Source organism: Gigantopelta aegis, chromosome 13 (assembly GCF_016097555.1).
Source record: "Gigantopelta aegis isolate Gae_Host chromosome 13, Gae_host_genome, whole genome shotgun sequence".
NCBI lineage: Eukaryota > Metazoa > Mollusca > Gastropoda > Neomphalida > Peltospiridae > Gigantopelta > Gigantopelta aegis.
The window spans coordinates 18484385-18501217 of record NC_054711.1 but is presented as its reverse complement, the minus strand read 5'-3'; the positions used below and the strand labels follow the sequence as shown (position 1 = coordinate 18501217).

Here is a 16833-nt window from a genome sequence, read left to right as displayed (position 1 = left end):
GTGGTCCATGACAGTCCAGAAGATAGGGGCACGTCGTTACATAGAACACATATTGAAACATTGCAGCTTGAAGATCGAAATTGTCCTGTTTATTGAAAGTACTTCACCCTGAAAGTTATGTCTGAAAACAAACTGACGATAATGCGTGTTAGTCTACTCACCAGTAATAAACTAAAATAATATACACATTTTAAAGTATGTAAAGTGAGCAATGGCATACATGACTGAATTCGCATGATTATGAATCACCCACTAACATATATAATACCATATCTCTACACAACAAACCTGACTCCAGAAGAAATTATGATAGAAGGAAGAAGGAAGGAAATGTTTTATTTAACGACACGTTCAACACATTTCATTTACGATTAGATGGCGTCAGACATATGGTTAAGGACAAGACAAATATTGAAGGAGGAAACCCGCTATCGCCACTTCATGGGCTACTGTTTTCGATTGGCAGCAAGGGATCTTTTATATGCACCATCCCATAGACAGGATAGCACATACCACGGCCTTTGATGTACCAGTCGTGGTGCACTGGCTGAAGCGAGAAATAGAAGTTATGATAGAGTCTCGAGGATTTTATGGCATGGCTCACTGTCAAGGTTTTTGTTTTGTTTACAAATGACAGCTCATACTGACTATGGTATATGGTTTGAATTCCGTCTGTAAGACGACTCCTCTGTTATAGTCCACATCAGTGCAGATGCTAAACACCTTTCTATAACAGCTTCCACATGAAAGGGACAACATATATAATCAAAAGTATGTTCATACAATAATATTTCATGGAGGGAATTAACAATATTCCAAAGAAACATTGCTTAGATTATTTTGAGGGCAAAGGGTCTTGACTATCAGCTCCAGCCTCAGTTATCAGTTTCACCAGACTTTCATCGGGAACTGTTGCTGCGCTCATCAGTGGCGTTTTCCCATACTTGTTTGGTTTGTTGACATCTGCCTTTAGGGTTATCAGGATTTCTGCAGCTTCTGTAAGTCCATTTAAAATGGTTCTGTGTAAAACAGTATTTCCGTCACAGTCTTGGCTGTTAATATCAGCTCCTCCTTTTAGGAGAGTTTCAAGCTTCTCTTTATCGCCTGATATCCCTGCCATCTGGAGTGGAGTTAATCCACGTTTGTCCTTTACTTCAGTTTCAGCATCGCGATTCAACAGGATGTTTATTGTTGGAACATCAGCAAAATGGCATGCATCATGTAATGGAGTATGCAGTTCTTTGTCTACAGCATTTACAGATGCCTTGTGTTTCAGTAACAGCTTTACCATTGGTTCGTGGCCCAGTCTCGATGCAGCATGAAGTGGAGATTTACCGTCCATGTCTAAACAGTTCGGTTTCACACCTTTCTCCAACAAAAACCTGACAGTCATGATGTTACCAACACGTACTGCTCTGTGCAGCAGAACTGCAAATAGATCTGATGCTTCTTTAACTCCTTTCTTAAAAAGAAACTCTGCGACATCAAGACATCCAGGAAGAGGGTAGCTCTTAAAGTTTTCATAAGAAATAGGACAGGGTCCTTTCAAATCTGATCCATGCCGTACAAGATATTGTATAACATCAGCTTTGTTGTAATGCAATGCCAAATGAAATGGTGTCATGCCTTTGTTGTTTTCCAAATTTATGTTCGATTCTTCCTCCACCAGATACTTTACAAATGCCAATGGATTGTGTTTGCAAGCTATATGAAGTGGAGAGTCCCCAGTAATATTCACTGTGTCCAGTTTGGATCCCATTTCGACCAGTTTTATAGCTGACTCTAATAAATTGGCACCACTGGCCAAATGTAGAGGTGAGTTCTCGTCTGCATCTAGAGCATTGGGGTCGGCTCCTTTGAACAGAAGACATTCAACAACATTGGATGTGTTGTTTTCTGCAGCCAAATGCAGCGCAGTTTGCTTCTTAATGTTGGCATCAGTGATTTTGAGTCCACGATCTAACAGAAATTTGACTGAATCTAAACATCCATATCGCGAAGCTGTGTGTAAAAGTGTTTCAGTTCCACTTACTGTGCTCAAACAGGTTGGATCAGCGATGACGATGTTTTTAAGGATGGACAAGTCATCAAATGCAGCTGCTAAGAATGCACGTAGTCCAGGATTTATCCCTGTTACATATTCAGATAACTTCACAAAAAGATCTTCTGCTCGAATGGCAACACTAGTTGGAAGCTTATGGTTGTGAAATTTGAGTAAGTCGGAATTTCTCAATCCTCCATGACACTGCAATAAGAGATGTTTCAATGCCCATTCCAAGGTAGGATGACTGGAATCCATTTGACTGATTTTATCAATCAATAGCCTAGCTATTTTTCCATTTCCTTTCTCAAGTGCTAAAGCCAGCATGAATCCTAAATCATGTACGCGCAGGACTAAGTCTGTATGAGTTAACAATGTTTTAAATATTGAGATGTCATCTAGGTTTGATGCTGCAGCAGCAGTGAAAGACATCATATTTGGAACAATGCCATAATTTAACAAAATATGAATGACATCTGCATTTCCCACGAAGCAAGAAGCATAGAACGCCTCCCGTTGATTTTCAGTCACAGTGTTTTCTAAAGGGCAGATGCCATTGACAAACCATGTGGACAGTGTTCGCAATCCTTCAGTGATGGCTATAGATACTGCTGTTGATGATGTGAAGATAACCTTCTGCTGGATATTAACTGACTGGTGCGCCTTCATATCTGGGAAATATCCATTTTGCTTCTCAGTGTCACTCCACATGTTGCTCAAGTTAAGCTCATCAAACAAGACCCCAGTGACATGGTCATGATGGTCAAGCTTCTGAGACAAAATTTCAGGTGGTACCACAGATTTCCAGAATTTGTTTGTCAGATACTCCACAAAATGTTCATCCTTGAATGACTGGTGTGAAAGAATACTTCTAGCGCTACTGGACTTCAACAAGCCTGTAAACCGTCGAGCAAGAACCGAATAGTTGTTTTGGCATACCATCACTACCACATCGCCTTTCTTCTGCACATATGGTGTGATGATGTACTGCAGGAGCATTGTAACAGGACAAATGGTGATTCCCTGCTTAAGATACTCTGATGAAAACTGCAGAAACAAAGTGTCAAACACTGATTGGTGAATAAAGGAATATTCCCTAGTCTCGTCATTGCGCTCCAAGTAAAGCCCACACAGCGAGTCAGCAGATGATTTTATCTGTCCAAGTGAGACATCACTGTTTATTCGACAGACATGTTTAAGTTTATCTATTAGACTAATTGTCTCAGTCTGATCTTCAAATGGATCCAGTGATTCATCTGTCAGAACCCCTTGCTTGAACATCGTGAGCAGGAGGACAAGGTACTGATACTGACTTTGCTCTAATCTGTCTGATTTTAGTTTAACAAAATGACCCTTCAGGTATTCTACTGGCCTTTTGAAGAATTCAACCCCTCGCTTTTGTGCTTCCGAAGAACTTACAAAGTACTTACAACACTGGGGGAATCCCAACTCGGTAAATGTTTGCTTTACAGCCGTCTCCCTATCTTCATCTGCCATTGGTATCCCTGCATTTTGAAGGTGTCGCTTGAGAATATTTAACTTTTCATCAGTTGTCAGGCACAAATCTGGACCATGCAGATCTATCTGGTGTATCTTATTGAAGGCAGTGTATGCATTCAGGCTTTCTTTACACTCTAAAAATATTTGTGTTCTAATTGTAATTATGAGTTTAATAAACCCAGACTGAATGAGGGGCCACACTTTGTCTAATTTTGCTTCCCACGATCGTTGAAATTCAGTCACAAGATTGCTCTTTCCATAAATATCATCAAGCAGTACAACAAGTTTCTCCTCTCGCTTGACATTTACTGGATCCCTGGGAGTCACGATGTCTTCAAACTGTGAGTGATGAGTCAGGACAAGTGGCTGTCTTTTCTGAAGATCAACAATCCTTTTCATGAGATTCAATCCAATAGACGTCTTCCCTGATCCTGCACTTCCAATCAAGACCACCACACCGACGTTTAACAGAAGATCTTCAGCCATTGTGTATGCTCTTGTCTGAACGTAGATATCAGGGTTAACCTCTCTCAATTGATCAGATGCAGTTCCTAAAAATATATATATAAACGTGTATAAACAGAGGATACAACATATTTTACCGTTAGGTAACACTTTATCAAGAAATTGCATCAACTAGTTAAGAATTTGTATAACTCTCTACGTTAGAATCATACAGTGTGATGCAGTTCCTTAAAAAAAATTAAAATAATTATAAGCATGTATAAACAGAAAATACAACATATTTTACCGTTAGGTAACACTTTATCTACAAATTACTTCAAATAGTTAACAATTTGTATAACTCACTATGTAGAATGATACAGTGTGCACATCGTTGTTCTTAGGTTCATACTTGCATAAAACAAAACATAATTCAGGTCAAATGTTACGTATGACATGAACTGTTCTACAGTTCTTTGGTTACCTTTGAGTCATTTCATTAGCCATGCTATTTTCATCAATGTGTCTGCCTACTCTGCTTTAGGATTTTCGTTGAATTTATCGTATAAAAGGGTGTAGTATTGCATGGTATCTGTGTCACAATTGTCTTGCATTTTGAATCATTCACCTGTTTTCTTCAAAATATCTAAATATGATTGCCTGAATAATCCGGCTAGGTACAGAACAGTCAGGCGGAATTGGGATGGGGTGGGATGGGAGTCGTAAGCGAGTCTTCATTTGCTTTGATTCATCGAGATATGAACGCAACAACGTAAGCACCTCTCGACCAATCAGACTGATGTAAAGTGTATAGACGGGTGTTGAAAGCTGATGATTTTTTTCTCAGTTATTTATTGACCGTAGCAGAACATTTATTGTTTAAAGCTAAGGTTTGTTTGTACTAGAATGATTCATAAACAGTTCACTTACAAACTCATGTAATCATGGGGACAGAGCGTAGTCCAGTGGTAAAGCACTCAGTCTGGGATCAATTCCAGTCGGTGGGCCCATTGGGCTATTTCTCGTCCCAGCCAGTGCACCACGACTTGTATATCAAAGACCGTGGTATGTGCTATGCCGTCTGAGGGATGGTGCATATAAAGGTACCTTGCTGCTAATGATAAAATGTAACGGGTTTCCTCTCTAAGACTATATGTCAAAATTACTAAATGTTTGACATCCAATAGCCGATGATTAAAAAATCAATGTTTTTTGTTCATTTAATCATATGCGGAAAAATATAGTCCACATTATGCGAGGACATAAAAATGTAACAACTTAACAATGTATTTAAAATTTAAAATATGAATGTCTTTAATATATATGTTTAAAGCAATCAACATAATTATTGTTGTTAATCGTTGTAAAATATTAGATCTAGCACCGTGCAAAAATTAGCTCATTCAATCAAGTGGAAAGGAAAATATCAAAAAAAAATTATATTTTGATGTCGACATAGTTTTGCTTTTGTAAAGAATATATTAGTTGTATTTGAACATTAAATGTTTATGCAAAATATACAGTGGAAATATGCTTTTGGTTTCTTTTGAAGATAAATAATAATCTATAATGATAAACTCACGTTTCATGTTGGTGAATTTGTCAGATCTGGCTTCTGAAAGAGAAGGAAAAAGCGTTTACTCCATCACTATAATACCACTATCATATAATGACATTTTAGAGAAACATAATACCTCGTTTCGTTTTAAAAATATATTTAATATACTCTAAGAGGCTAACGTAAGCATTATTAATCACTTACCAGTAATACGTAGCAAACGGGACTACGTCATGATGATACACGTCTTCGCAGGCCTATACCACCAGAAGAGGGCCGAACATATAGAATTAAGTATAAGCCCATGGGCTATACAAGGACTTTACTTCCTGTACAATTTTTCTAGCATGTTACCTCCGGAAGATTACACCGCTTCGTTGTGAGATTTTCTAATAAAGGTAAGTTTATTTGCTATGATATAAACTGTTTTGGAAAGAATATATTTTAATTTATTTCTTAAGCGAATGCACTGTAAATTACAAATTCCGATGAAATACATTTAGCAATTTCCGAGCTAAAAGTGAGTAACGAAATAGATCCGAATTGGACGTATTATCGTATACAACTGTTGGCGTAAAATGAAAGTTGCCTCCCTTACGTAAACAAATAGCAGCCGACAACACCGAGTTTATTCAACATATTGTGGGAAAACGGTAAGACCGGGAGAACAAATGCTAGGTGTTTTATGCTAACGATATACTCTGATAACAAATGTTATCGGAATTTGGGGATAACCCAGACGACGGAATTGAAATTTCTGGGAATGGCCATTCAGAAAATGATACCGAAGATAGCAGCTTGTGTTAAGCAGACGTATCGCGATTTCATGATAGAAGAAACTATTTGGAGTACCAAAGATGTGGTAAACATCCAATAAATGATCTCTGTTACAAATTTTGCTTTGTTTTATTCTTACATCTATACGACTTCATGCACTGTTAACCAGTAAAAAATGTCATTTTCATCATTCCAGTAACAGGTTATTAATAAATATGTCACTAAATGGGTGTTTTCACATTGTCCTTGGTTTAGGTCCTTGGACAGTTGTATTGGCCCTCGACCGGCTGTATTGGCCCTCGGCGTTGCATCGGGCAAATACAGCCTGCCTCGGGCCAATACAACTGTCCAAGGACCTATGACAAGGCCAATATGAAAACACCCATTTAATAACATAATAATACTGCATGTTGTATACAATTTTATTTCTTTAAATCCTGCATATTTATCTGACTTTTGGTGCATAATGTCCATGCAGTGTCGTCTTCTGCAAGGCCCAATATGGTTTTTAAAACTATATATCTGTATTTATTAATAATAAATAAATTCCTGCTTTAAACATTAATAATAATGATGACGATAATAATAATAATAATATTAATAATAATAATAATAATTATTATTATTATTATTATTATTATTATTATCGATAAGCACACAAATTATTGAGTGTGTTAAAAAAAAAAAAAAAAAAAAAAAAAAAAAAAAAAAAAAAAAAATATAAATATATATATATATATATATATATATATATATATATATATATATATAACAGGTAAATATGTGCAATGGAATGCTAATTTGCAGTAATTTCTAATAAGTAGGTTGCGGTGCATTGGTTTACTTTATGGTGTGAAAAAGATATTTATCTGATGTCTAGCAACCGCGAAAATTCCGTTACGTCCTATATGAATTGATAAGGACGATATAGCGTGGACAATGGTATCCTTTAATGTGCAGTAACGTGTGAACAGTAGTAGTCTAGGTATTTGATACACGACATACCGGCATCTTAAGTTATACATGCATGCACGTATAGATGATCCTATTGATACACTGATAAGAAACATTATGCCCTGAAAACGAAACGGATGTATGGACGGACAACGCTATACCATAAAACGTCCCGACAAAGATGGACTGATAATAAAAACCCTGCAAAAAAACCCATCTGCTCAACCCCAAAAAACGAAAAAGAAAAACCCCCAACAAAAACAACCCAAGCAAACAAAGGAAACAACGTATGTTGCGCTATAGAGGTAGCACAGAACTTGACGACTTTCTAACAACATTTTGTGTGGACTTTGTCTTGGGCATAACAACATGATCTGAACACGCCCCTGTAATCTAGAGTTACAGGAAACAATACTATTTGATTACGGTTTGCATTATGTACTTACTGGGCTGTTTAACTGAACGCTTTTTTGGTTGTGTCCCCATGTCAGTGGGACCAAGTACCAAAGTATTTTCCCCAAAAGTCATGCCTGCAATCGATATCGGCCCAGACTGGTTTTCAGCTGCAAATGAATGAACACATAATTCACTAACGAGGTTAACTTAAAACATACAAACATGTCCATGTTCAATATAAAATCCGTTATTTATTATTTGTAAGTATGTGCTAATTTCTTCCATAAATATATTGGACATTTTATTCCTAATAAAATTGGTTATCAATTATTACTCAATTATTTACTACATAATGCATTAGTAACTGCGATTATTGTGAGATGAAGTGATATCGTGACAAATAAACGTTACTTTTCATCACACAGAAAATATTGAACAAAAGATAAAAAAAAGCAGATGAACATTGTAAAATCTCACAAGGTATATAATGCATTAATTCCATAGGAATCCCTTGAGGTGGGCCACCTGTAACTGTGGCATGCTGTTCTTGTACATAATGGACATCATGAACGGTCTGTGAGTCACCAGACGCAGAACAATTTTCAGATGACATGTTAAAATCCTCAGTTTGCTTTATTGTCGCTCTTTGATATTCGGGACCTTCTGTGTCATCATTAACACTATATGCTGTCTTTGAATCAACTCCCGAAACGACATCTTTGGGCAGGGCACTTAGGTCCTCAGTTAGGTGTTCGGCCTTCTCGTCTTTGAAATCATGAACCGTATTTTCTGCCTCTGTAGCATCTCCAACTGGACATATTTGAGGTACGACAATTGCGTCCTGAATTTGTTTGTCTGATGATTGAATCAAATCAGTATCAACGTTAACATCGTCTGCAATGACATCCACGTCGTCGTCTACTTTACATGTTATGTCCTCTTCAGAATGAAACACGTCTATCTCCAACTTCTGGTTTGCCTCATATCTTTCAGAACCCCCTAAATGCTCTTTCCTATCCGTTCCATCTCCTACGTTGTTTAATACAGCAGCAGATCTGTGTGCCGTGTATGCATCTTTTAATAGGTCTTCGTTTTGATGAAATGATGCTGGACTGTACGCCATTTCGCTTTTTCTTTCATCGTTTGAAACACATCCATCTGTTGCTGTAAACCGAAATTCCCCACAAAGAAGGTCATCACTGTCTGCTGAATGTATGTTTCGTTTCCTCTTCCTCAATTCAGAAGCACATTCATCTGGTGCCACGTCTTCTTTCCCGACAGCTTCACCAGAACTGGTGTCTTGCTGATGCAAAGATTCGTGCTGGCGACAAACAGTATTATCAGATGGCGCTACGTCTTGAGGTGCATTTCTCACAGGAGGTTCTTGTCCTGTTAAAAGGAAAACAACAAACGCAAGAGATATAATTATACAGACAGAAAAGCAGAATGGCAATGTACTTATTTATTTATTATTCAAATAGAAAACCAAATACTACTTATTTAATTATGTATACACACACATATATATATAGATATATATATATATATATAAATATATATATGATTCGATCTATTGCACTGATTTACCCCTTATTCGTCTGGCAATTAAAATTAATATTAAAACAGAAGTCAAAACAAACTATTTAGAGTCACTGGAGCATATTCCTCCTAACACTTTTTGGGTTACATACGCTCTTAGGACATCAGGAGAAATCTTGAATTTAGATTCTTTTTTTTATTTTAATAATAAGTGATGTAAGAGGCATGCCCCCCCCCCCCCCCCCCCCCCGTCCACACACACTCACAGCTCCAACAGCTCTGTATAATTAAAAACTGTTATATAATGGCTAGATCACTTACTATTCCTCCAAAATACATAGAACGCAATGGAGACAGCTACAAGCAGTATGAATTGAACAATCACAACAACTTCCAGGATCATGGTGGACAAAATCTTCTTCTTGTTCACATTTCAAAGTCAACATACTGAAAACAAACATCAAAGACGTCAGATATGAAATCTTTGTTTACAAACCTACGACTAGGGATACTTTTACCATCTGAGATTATCATTTAACTGCAAATAAATGGCACATCTGGTTTAAAATTTTCCTTAGAGCGAGAAATAGCCCTGGTAGAAAGTATATATTATGCATCTGCATATAAATGTAGATGGATATGCAATACGTGGCCCATTGTTTACGTTGGTGACAGACATGGGGGCAATGAACATCCATGTGTGCTGTTGAATCACTGGAATGGTGAGTAAAATATAAATAATAATAATAAATAAATAATAATAACAACAAGCAAATGACCTAAATTCAAAGACCATAACTATTTCAAATATGGATAAATTCCATTTGTAACAAAGTTATGACTCTTCAACAAATTCCCATGGAAGCCAAACTTGATATCTTTAGCCATAACTCTGACAAACTTGATCTGTAACAATATTACAAACTTATACTCACAATTTCAGCTCATTATATTGAGGCATTGTGAAAACAAAACACTTCCTGAAAAGTGTATGTGGGACAGACTGACGGACATACAGACAGAAATACGGATAGAAGGACGGAGATGAAATCTGAGGTGTTTACATTTAATGTGTTCTTTATTTTTATCCACATATTTATTTATTTATTTATTTTTGTGTGAATATATGTATTGTATATTTCATTTATTTTAGCCACGTAATGATTTCCATGGCATGCATGACTATATTTTGGATAGTGCTGAAGCACTGCCCACCATTATTCAATATTGTAAATATGTATTTATTATAATATGCTGTTTTGATTATAAAGCCTATACATTTTATAACTTGAAGCAATAACGCATTTGAATTTGACAGTGACTCATGGAAGCCGTTATATATATATTATTGTCAAAACTTTAGCTTAGCTCTGCCTTATGCAGTTTGTTTTGTTTAAAGACACCTCTGGAGCACATTTGGTAATCCTAACTCATAGTCATCAGAGGAAACCCGCTAAATGTTTCCTAATGCAGCAAGGGAACTTTTATATGCACTTTCCCACAGATAGGAAAGCACATGCCATGGAGTTGGTCCAGTTGTGGTGATCTGACTGGAACGAGAACCTTTGCAAAGATACGATTTTTGAAATGATAATGGTTTTGTCTTTCGGACTGCATAATAAACATACGGATCTAATGTGGGTTGCATTACGTTCAATCAAACCGACATGGGTGGGATTTAGTTCAGTCGGTTGAGTGTTCGCTTGAGGTGCATGCATCTCAGGATCGAACCATCTCGGTGGATCCATTCAACAGACTGTTTTTTTTTTTTTTCTCGTTCCACCTAGTGCATCACAACTGGCCAAAGGCCGTGGCATGAGCTGTCCTGTCTGTGAGAAAATATATATAAAAGATCCCTTGCTGTATTAAATATTTTCTCCTGTGAAGAATCACAAAGAACAATATATATTTTAATTTCTTCTGTAAATGATTATTTCAATCACGCAACACTTGTGTAAAATTGAGACGGCGAAAAACAACCACAAAAGCAACAACAACAAAAACAATAATAATAAAAAATAACTCTGCCGCATCGGCTCTTCCCACCGAGTCAAATAAACGGCTGCACACTACGGACAATATCCTCTACACCCATCCACACCTATAATTCAGGAAAATCATTTAAACTGATGAGATGTATTTAAAACAGAATTTTAAAAACAATACAAATTTAAATTTTAAAAAAATAAAAATAAAAAATAAAAAATCCACTACCGGTAACCTACCAGAATTTACATCTATGTTAAGGTTAAAAAAAATTTTCAGATCATCTGATGTTACTTCAAATGTGTTTTCTTCTAAGTACTCAAGAATATTAGCGTGGGAGGGGGGAGGGGGGGGGGGGGGGAAGCTGGTCTAGTCTGTGCAGAGTGTAACAGTGTATACCCCCGCCAAACTATACCGGGGTTAAAGTGGGCTAGTCTGTTTTATGCCCCTAATCCTAACAAGAAAAACAACTATTGCTTCCATAAAAATAAAACTATCACAGACTAGTCAGTTTAGAAGATATTTCTCTAGCCCAAAATATTTAATTATGATGGAAAAAAAGCAGAAAAAAAAGCACCTCTGGATATTGAAATACATATTAGAGAGGTATATTCTAGGCTAGCCTGTTTTATACCCCGGGGTGTATTCTGGGCTAGTCCAGTTTATACCCCGGGCATAGTTAGGCGGATGGGGGGTGGGGGGGGGGGGGTGAGTATATTTTGGGCTATTGCACCGGGGGCGGGACGTATATCAAAGGCCGTGGTATGTGCTATCCTGTCTGTGGGACGATGCATATAAAAGATCCTTGCTGCTAATCGAAAAGAGTAGCCCATGAAGTGGCGACGGCGGGTTTCCTCTCTTTCCTCTATTAATAACTGTGTGGTCCTTAACGATATGACCGACGCCATATAACCGTAAATAAAACATTTCCTTCCTTCCTTCCTTCCTTTTATCTCAGCCCTGGTTAAACGTGGCAGAGCTAGAGGACTCCGGGGCTACGGTGTAATATGGACTGCAGATTCCAATGCACCAAATCAGTTCATATTTCCGATAAAGTTAAATTTGTGTTAATAAATAAAACTGATAAATGTTGCGTATGAACACACACAGGCAGTATACCAACGAAAGGTTTGGCAACTCACGTGTAATCTACCTGCGTGAAAATGGGGGGGGGGGGGGGGGGGGGGGGGGGGGGGGGGGGGGGGGGGGGGGGGGGGGGGGGGGGGGGGGGGGGGCAGGGGGGGGGGGGGGGGGGGGGGAAAACAGCAGTTCCATTTTTGGGGCTATTCCACTGGTTTTAATGGTGTTTTGATCAGCACCGCAATTATTTAAGTTAGGTTTTGATCAGCAGAGCTAATGTTTGCTGAAAACAGCAGTTCCATTTTTGGGGGTACTCTCCACTGGTTTTAACCTCTGGTGTTTATTTAAGAATTGACCGCAATTATGTTTTGGTTCATGCTAGCATGAACCGAAAAATAATTGCGGTCAAATCTTATATTTAAATTCATATGCATACTTTAACAATACATAAATGAATTTATTTTGTTTAGCTTTAAATACGCCTGTAGTATTGTTTGTGTAAACTTCATTGATACTTATGTCGCGTAAGAATGCGAACGTTAATTCACTATCATTTGAATCAGGTGATGTTTTTGTAAATGACGTCATTTCCTCTAGCTGCTGTGTATTTTTACGGATCGTTTAGTTATATTGGAAGGAATTGTCCTATTCGTGTTTAGTTTATATTTTATGAAAGTGAACGAAGAGAACGTGTCTAACATTTATGCTGTTGGTGGAACCGTTTAATTTTCGCCAACAGCTATAGAACATCGCTTACAAGTATGTTACAGAAGTGAAGTTTCCTACATGATTTCTTTGGCCACCGACCGAGTCTCATGTCATGATTAGCCAAGAGGTTGGGGTTTTGGGGTGTTTTTTTTTTTTTTTTTAAATCAATGCGCATATATCTACATGTCTACTCTGCTATAGCATTTTCCATTAATTTATCGTATACATTTTCTGTAGCTTTCACGTGTGTTTTCTTCAAAATATCTAAATATGATTGCCAGAATAATCCGGCTTGTTGCATAAAAGTAGTGCGAGTCAGTGTGTGTGTGTGTGTATGGGGGGGGGGGGGGGGGGGGGTAGTAGGCGTGGCTTAATTTTTTTCGGTTCATCGAGATATGAACGAAAAAAAGTAAGCACCTCTGGACCAATCAGATTGCCGTAAAATGTATAGACGCAAATAAAATTTAATTATTGTGTAATAACTGTTACGTGTGTTTATTTATTGCAAAAGGAGGGCGGGGCGAGATGTAGCCCAGTGGTAAAGCGCTCGCTTGATGCGCGGTCAGTCTGGGATCGATCCCTGTCGGTGGGCCCATTGGGATATTTCTCGCCCCAGCCAGTGCACCACGACTGGCACATAAAGGCCGTGGTATGTGATATCCTGTCATGGGATGGTACATAAAAAAAAAAGAGAAAAAAAAAGAGCAGCCCATGAAGTGGCGGCAGCGGGTTTTCTCCCTCAGTATATGTGTGGTCCTTAACCATTTGTCCGACGCCATATAACCGTAAATAAAATGTGTTGTGTACGTCGTTAAATAAATTATAAACCATGTCCTTCATTGCCAAAGGATAATAGTATTGGCAAAACAAAACGTCGTTAAATAAATTATAAACCATGTCCTTCATTGCCAAAGGATAATAGTATTGGCAAAACAACAACCCCCCCCCCCCACACACACACACACTAAGTAAACAAAACACCCAAAACAAAAAACAAAAACAAAAAACCCCCACAAAAAAACAAACAAACAAACAAACATTATATTATTACCAGTCAGTGCCGCCGTTGTTTTCACTTCGTAAATATTTTACAGAGCACCTCGAACTTTGATATGAGATTTTCGTATTTGGTACAATGTAACCTGCAACAAAACACAGTTTTTACTTCCGCGTTACATTACGATACTTCTGATCGACGTATCATGTTAATAACACACATTTCGGAAATTAAATCATAATGTGGAACTGAATAAGAAGTACAGACGCGAACTACTTACCTGTATTTGATACTTTCAAATCATCACACTCGTTCGTTTCATTTTTACCTTCGTCCTGTGACAGTAACCTAGCACAAGGTTCACAATAATCTAGACGAGTACGTATTTATAATGATTACTTCCCCTGTTATAGGTTCTAATAGACCAAATCAATTTCTATTGCCGATTATGTTAACATTTACTAATAAAACTGATATAAGCAACGTATAAACACGCCCAGGAAGTACAGCGATAAAAATCTACCTGCAAGAAAATGGGGGGTCACATACCATTTAAGAGATTTGATTAATGTTTGTAATAGCAATCGCCATTTTTTGCTGAAAATTGCAGTCCGCATTAGTTTCAACCTCTTTTATATACTGCATAACAACTGTATAACAAATAAAAGTGCATTTAATTATTGTCAATAGATAATAGTATTTGCACAAATAATCAATGCTACACATTACTATCAATCACACCCACAGTTGTTTTTACTCCGTAAATATTGGACGGTGAACCTCGAACTTTGACATGGAAATCTCTTCTTTGGTATTATGCAATCTATACTAATCATGAACTCAAGCTTTGCAATGCATTTGCGTTACTGTAATTTACCGGGCATGATTTTATCAAAACATTTGCCAGTTTCGAGGCGAGAATTATGAAAACCAGCAACCAATGCAGGGCAGTAGAAACTGAGGTTGTGGGAATGTTGAAGCCAAAAATGTTTCAAATGTTCAACATGTCCCAGCTGTGACATCTTGGGCCAAGCACTGACCCAAGATGTTCTAATTCTAAAATGTATGTACCAACGCGGCCCACAATGTCCTAACTGCTAACTAGTGTGTTGAAGTTTGTTTTGTTTAACGTCACCACTAGAGCACATTGATTTTTTTTTAAATCATTGGCTATTGGATGTCAAACATTTGGTAAATTTTACATTAGTAGAAAGGGATCTTTTATATGCACCATCCTACAGGCAGAATAGCACATGCCAAGGCATTTGGTATACCAGTCGTTATGTGTGTGTGTGTGTGTGTGTGTGTGTGTGTGTGTGTTGAATTCAGAAGTTAGAGGGCGATCACCCTATAAACAAAGCGTAAGTGCAGTTTGTTCTGTCTGGTTCCATTCTCATTTAAACGCAGAATCTGCATGACGGTTTTTCAGTCTGTATTTTTTTTGTTCGTTTTTTATTTGATATGAACACACACAAACATACATCTATCTGATGCAGGACGTAGTCCAGTGGTAAATAGCTCGCCTAATGCATCGTCTGTCTAGGATCGATCCCCGTCGGTGGACCCATTGGACTGTTTATCATTCCACCCAGTGCGCCACGAGTGGTATATCAAAGACCGTGGTATGTGCTATCCAGTCTGTGGGATGGTGCACACAAGATATCCATTACTAATGAAAACAAAAGCAACGGGTTTTCTCTCTGAAACTCTAGCCAGCGATTAATAAATCAATCAATGTGTCCTAATGGTGTCGTCAAACAAAACGAACTTGAAACCATCCATCGATCCATCCATACGTAAGTACCAACCCACTACCTGCCTACAACCATCCATCGATCCATCCATACGTACGTACGTACGTACCAACCCACTACCTGCCAACAACCATCCATCGATCCATCCATACGTATGTACGTACGCACCAACCCACTACCTACCTACAACCATCCATCGATCCATCCATACGTATGTACGTACGCACCAACCCACTACCTACCTACAACCATCCATCGATCCATCCATACGTATGTACGTACGCACCAACCCACTACCTGCCAACAACCATCCATCCATCCATACATACATTCATACAGGCATACATATATACAGATAGTAGATACACGCACATACATTCATGAGTCACTGGTTGGAATAGGAAAAACTTAATAGCTTCACTAAGAGGATCGACCCTTCATTGTAATCAATTTAAAACGGATTAGAACAGAGCGAAAATCCCACTCGTTTGGGCACGCACAGTTTCGAAATGTCCAAATGCCTACAAATGGTCAATCCAGAGCCCCACGAGTGCATGGTATATCAAAGGATTTTGTATGTGCCGTCCTTTCTGTGGCAAAATGCATATAAAAGACTCTTTGCTGCTAATGGAAACATGATACAAGTTTTCTATCAAGACTACGTGTCAGAATTATCAAGTGCTTGACATCCAATAGCCGATGCTTAATGCGCTCTGGAGGTGTCGTTAAATAAACAAAAATGTATATGGCATCTCTTGGCCCAAGATGTCCCTGTTGGGAACTTGTTTGTTGTTGTTGGGTTTTTTAAAATACATTTTCCAGGCAGCATCTCACGACTCCACTATAAAGTATTAAACTTTACTCGCAGCAGTTCAGAATCCACAAACACACACACACACACACGCCCGCTAAAATACCTGCATTCGCGCCTGGTAGGGTTTGGGTTTTCGCCAAAACGTCAGATATTTTCTCTACCGGACTGCTAGATGTATAAAGTTAAGTGTTTTAATAAGTTTTATCATCCTTAGTTGGTCTTTCATTTATTAATATTACACTATATTTTATAATTATATTTCAGGCTTTAATTTGTTTAAAGAAA

At 37.9% G+C, this 16833-nt stretch overlaps 1 protein-coding gene across 2 annotated transcripts; it reads right to left on the bottom strand.

Moving 5' to 3' along the window:
• Positions 1–437: 437 nt before the first annotated feature.
• LOC121387063 lies at positions 438–14352 on the bottom strand. Of its 2 annotated transcripts, XM_041518074.1 has the most exons (8): positions 14261–14352; positions 14035–14125; positions 9531–9656; positions 8148–9059; positions 7721–7837; positions 5568–5600; positions 1366–4092; positions 1073–1282 (listed from the first exon to the last, which is right to left on the bottom strand). In XM_041518074.1, the coding sequence occupies exons 3-8, from the start codon at positions 9610–9612 to the stop codon at positions 1218–1220; spliced, it is 3936 nt and encodes a 1311-aa protein (XP_041374008.1). In that variant the 5' UTR covers positions 9613–9656; positions 14035–14125; positions 14261–14352; the 3' UTR covers positions 1073–1217. The 2 variants fall into 2 exon arrangements, with proteins under 2 accessions (XP_041374007.1, XP_041374008.1); XM_041518073.1 differs by having other exon boundaries at positions 438–4092.
• Between the last annotated feature and the right edge of the window lie 2481 nt (positions 14353–16833).

What these genes read in the sequence shown, in the direction of transcription:
- LOC121387063 (XM_041518073.1), bottom strand. Translation starts at nt 9,612, where the DNA reads ATGATCCTGGAAGTTGTTGTGATTGTTCAATTCATACTGCTTGTAGCT. An exon ending in ATTAATGCATTATATACCTT is followed by an intron (nt 7,838 to 8,147) that starts GTGAGATTTTAC and finishes ATTCATTTGCAG; the next exon opens with CTGAAAACCAGTCTGGGCCG. An exon ending in GCGTTCAGTTAAACAGCCCA is followed by an intron (nt 5,601 to 7,720) that starts GTAAGTACATAA and finishes CTTCTCTTTCAG; the next exon opens with AAGCCAGATCTGACAAATTC.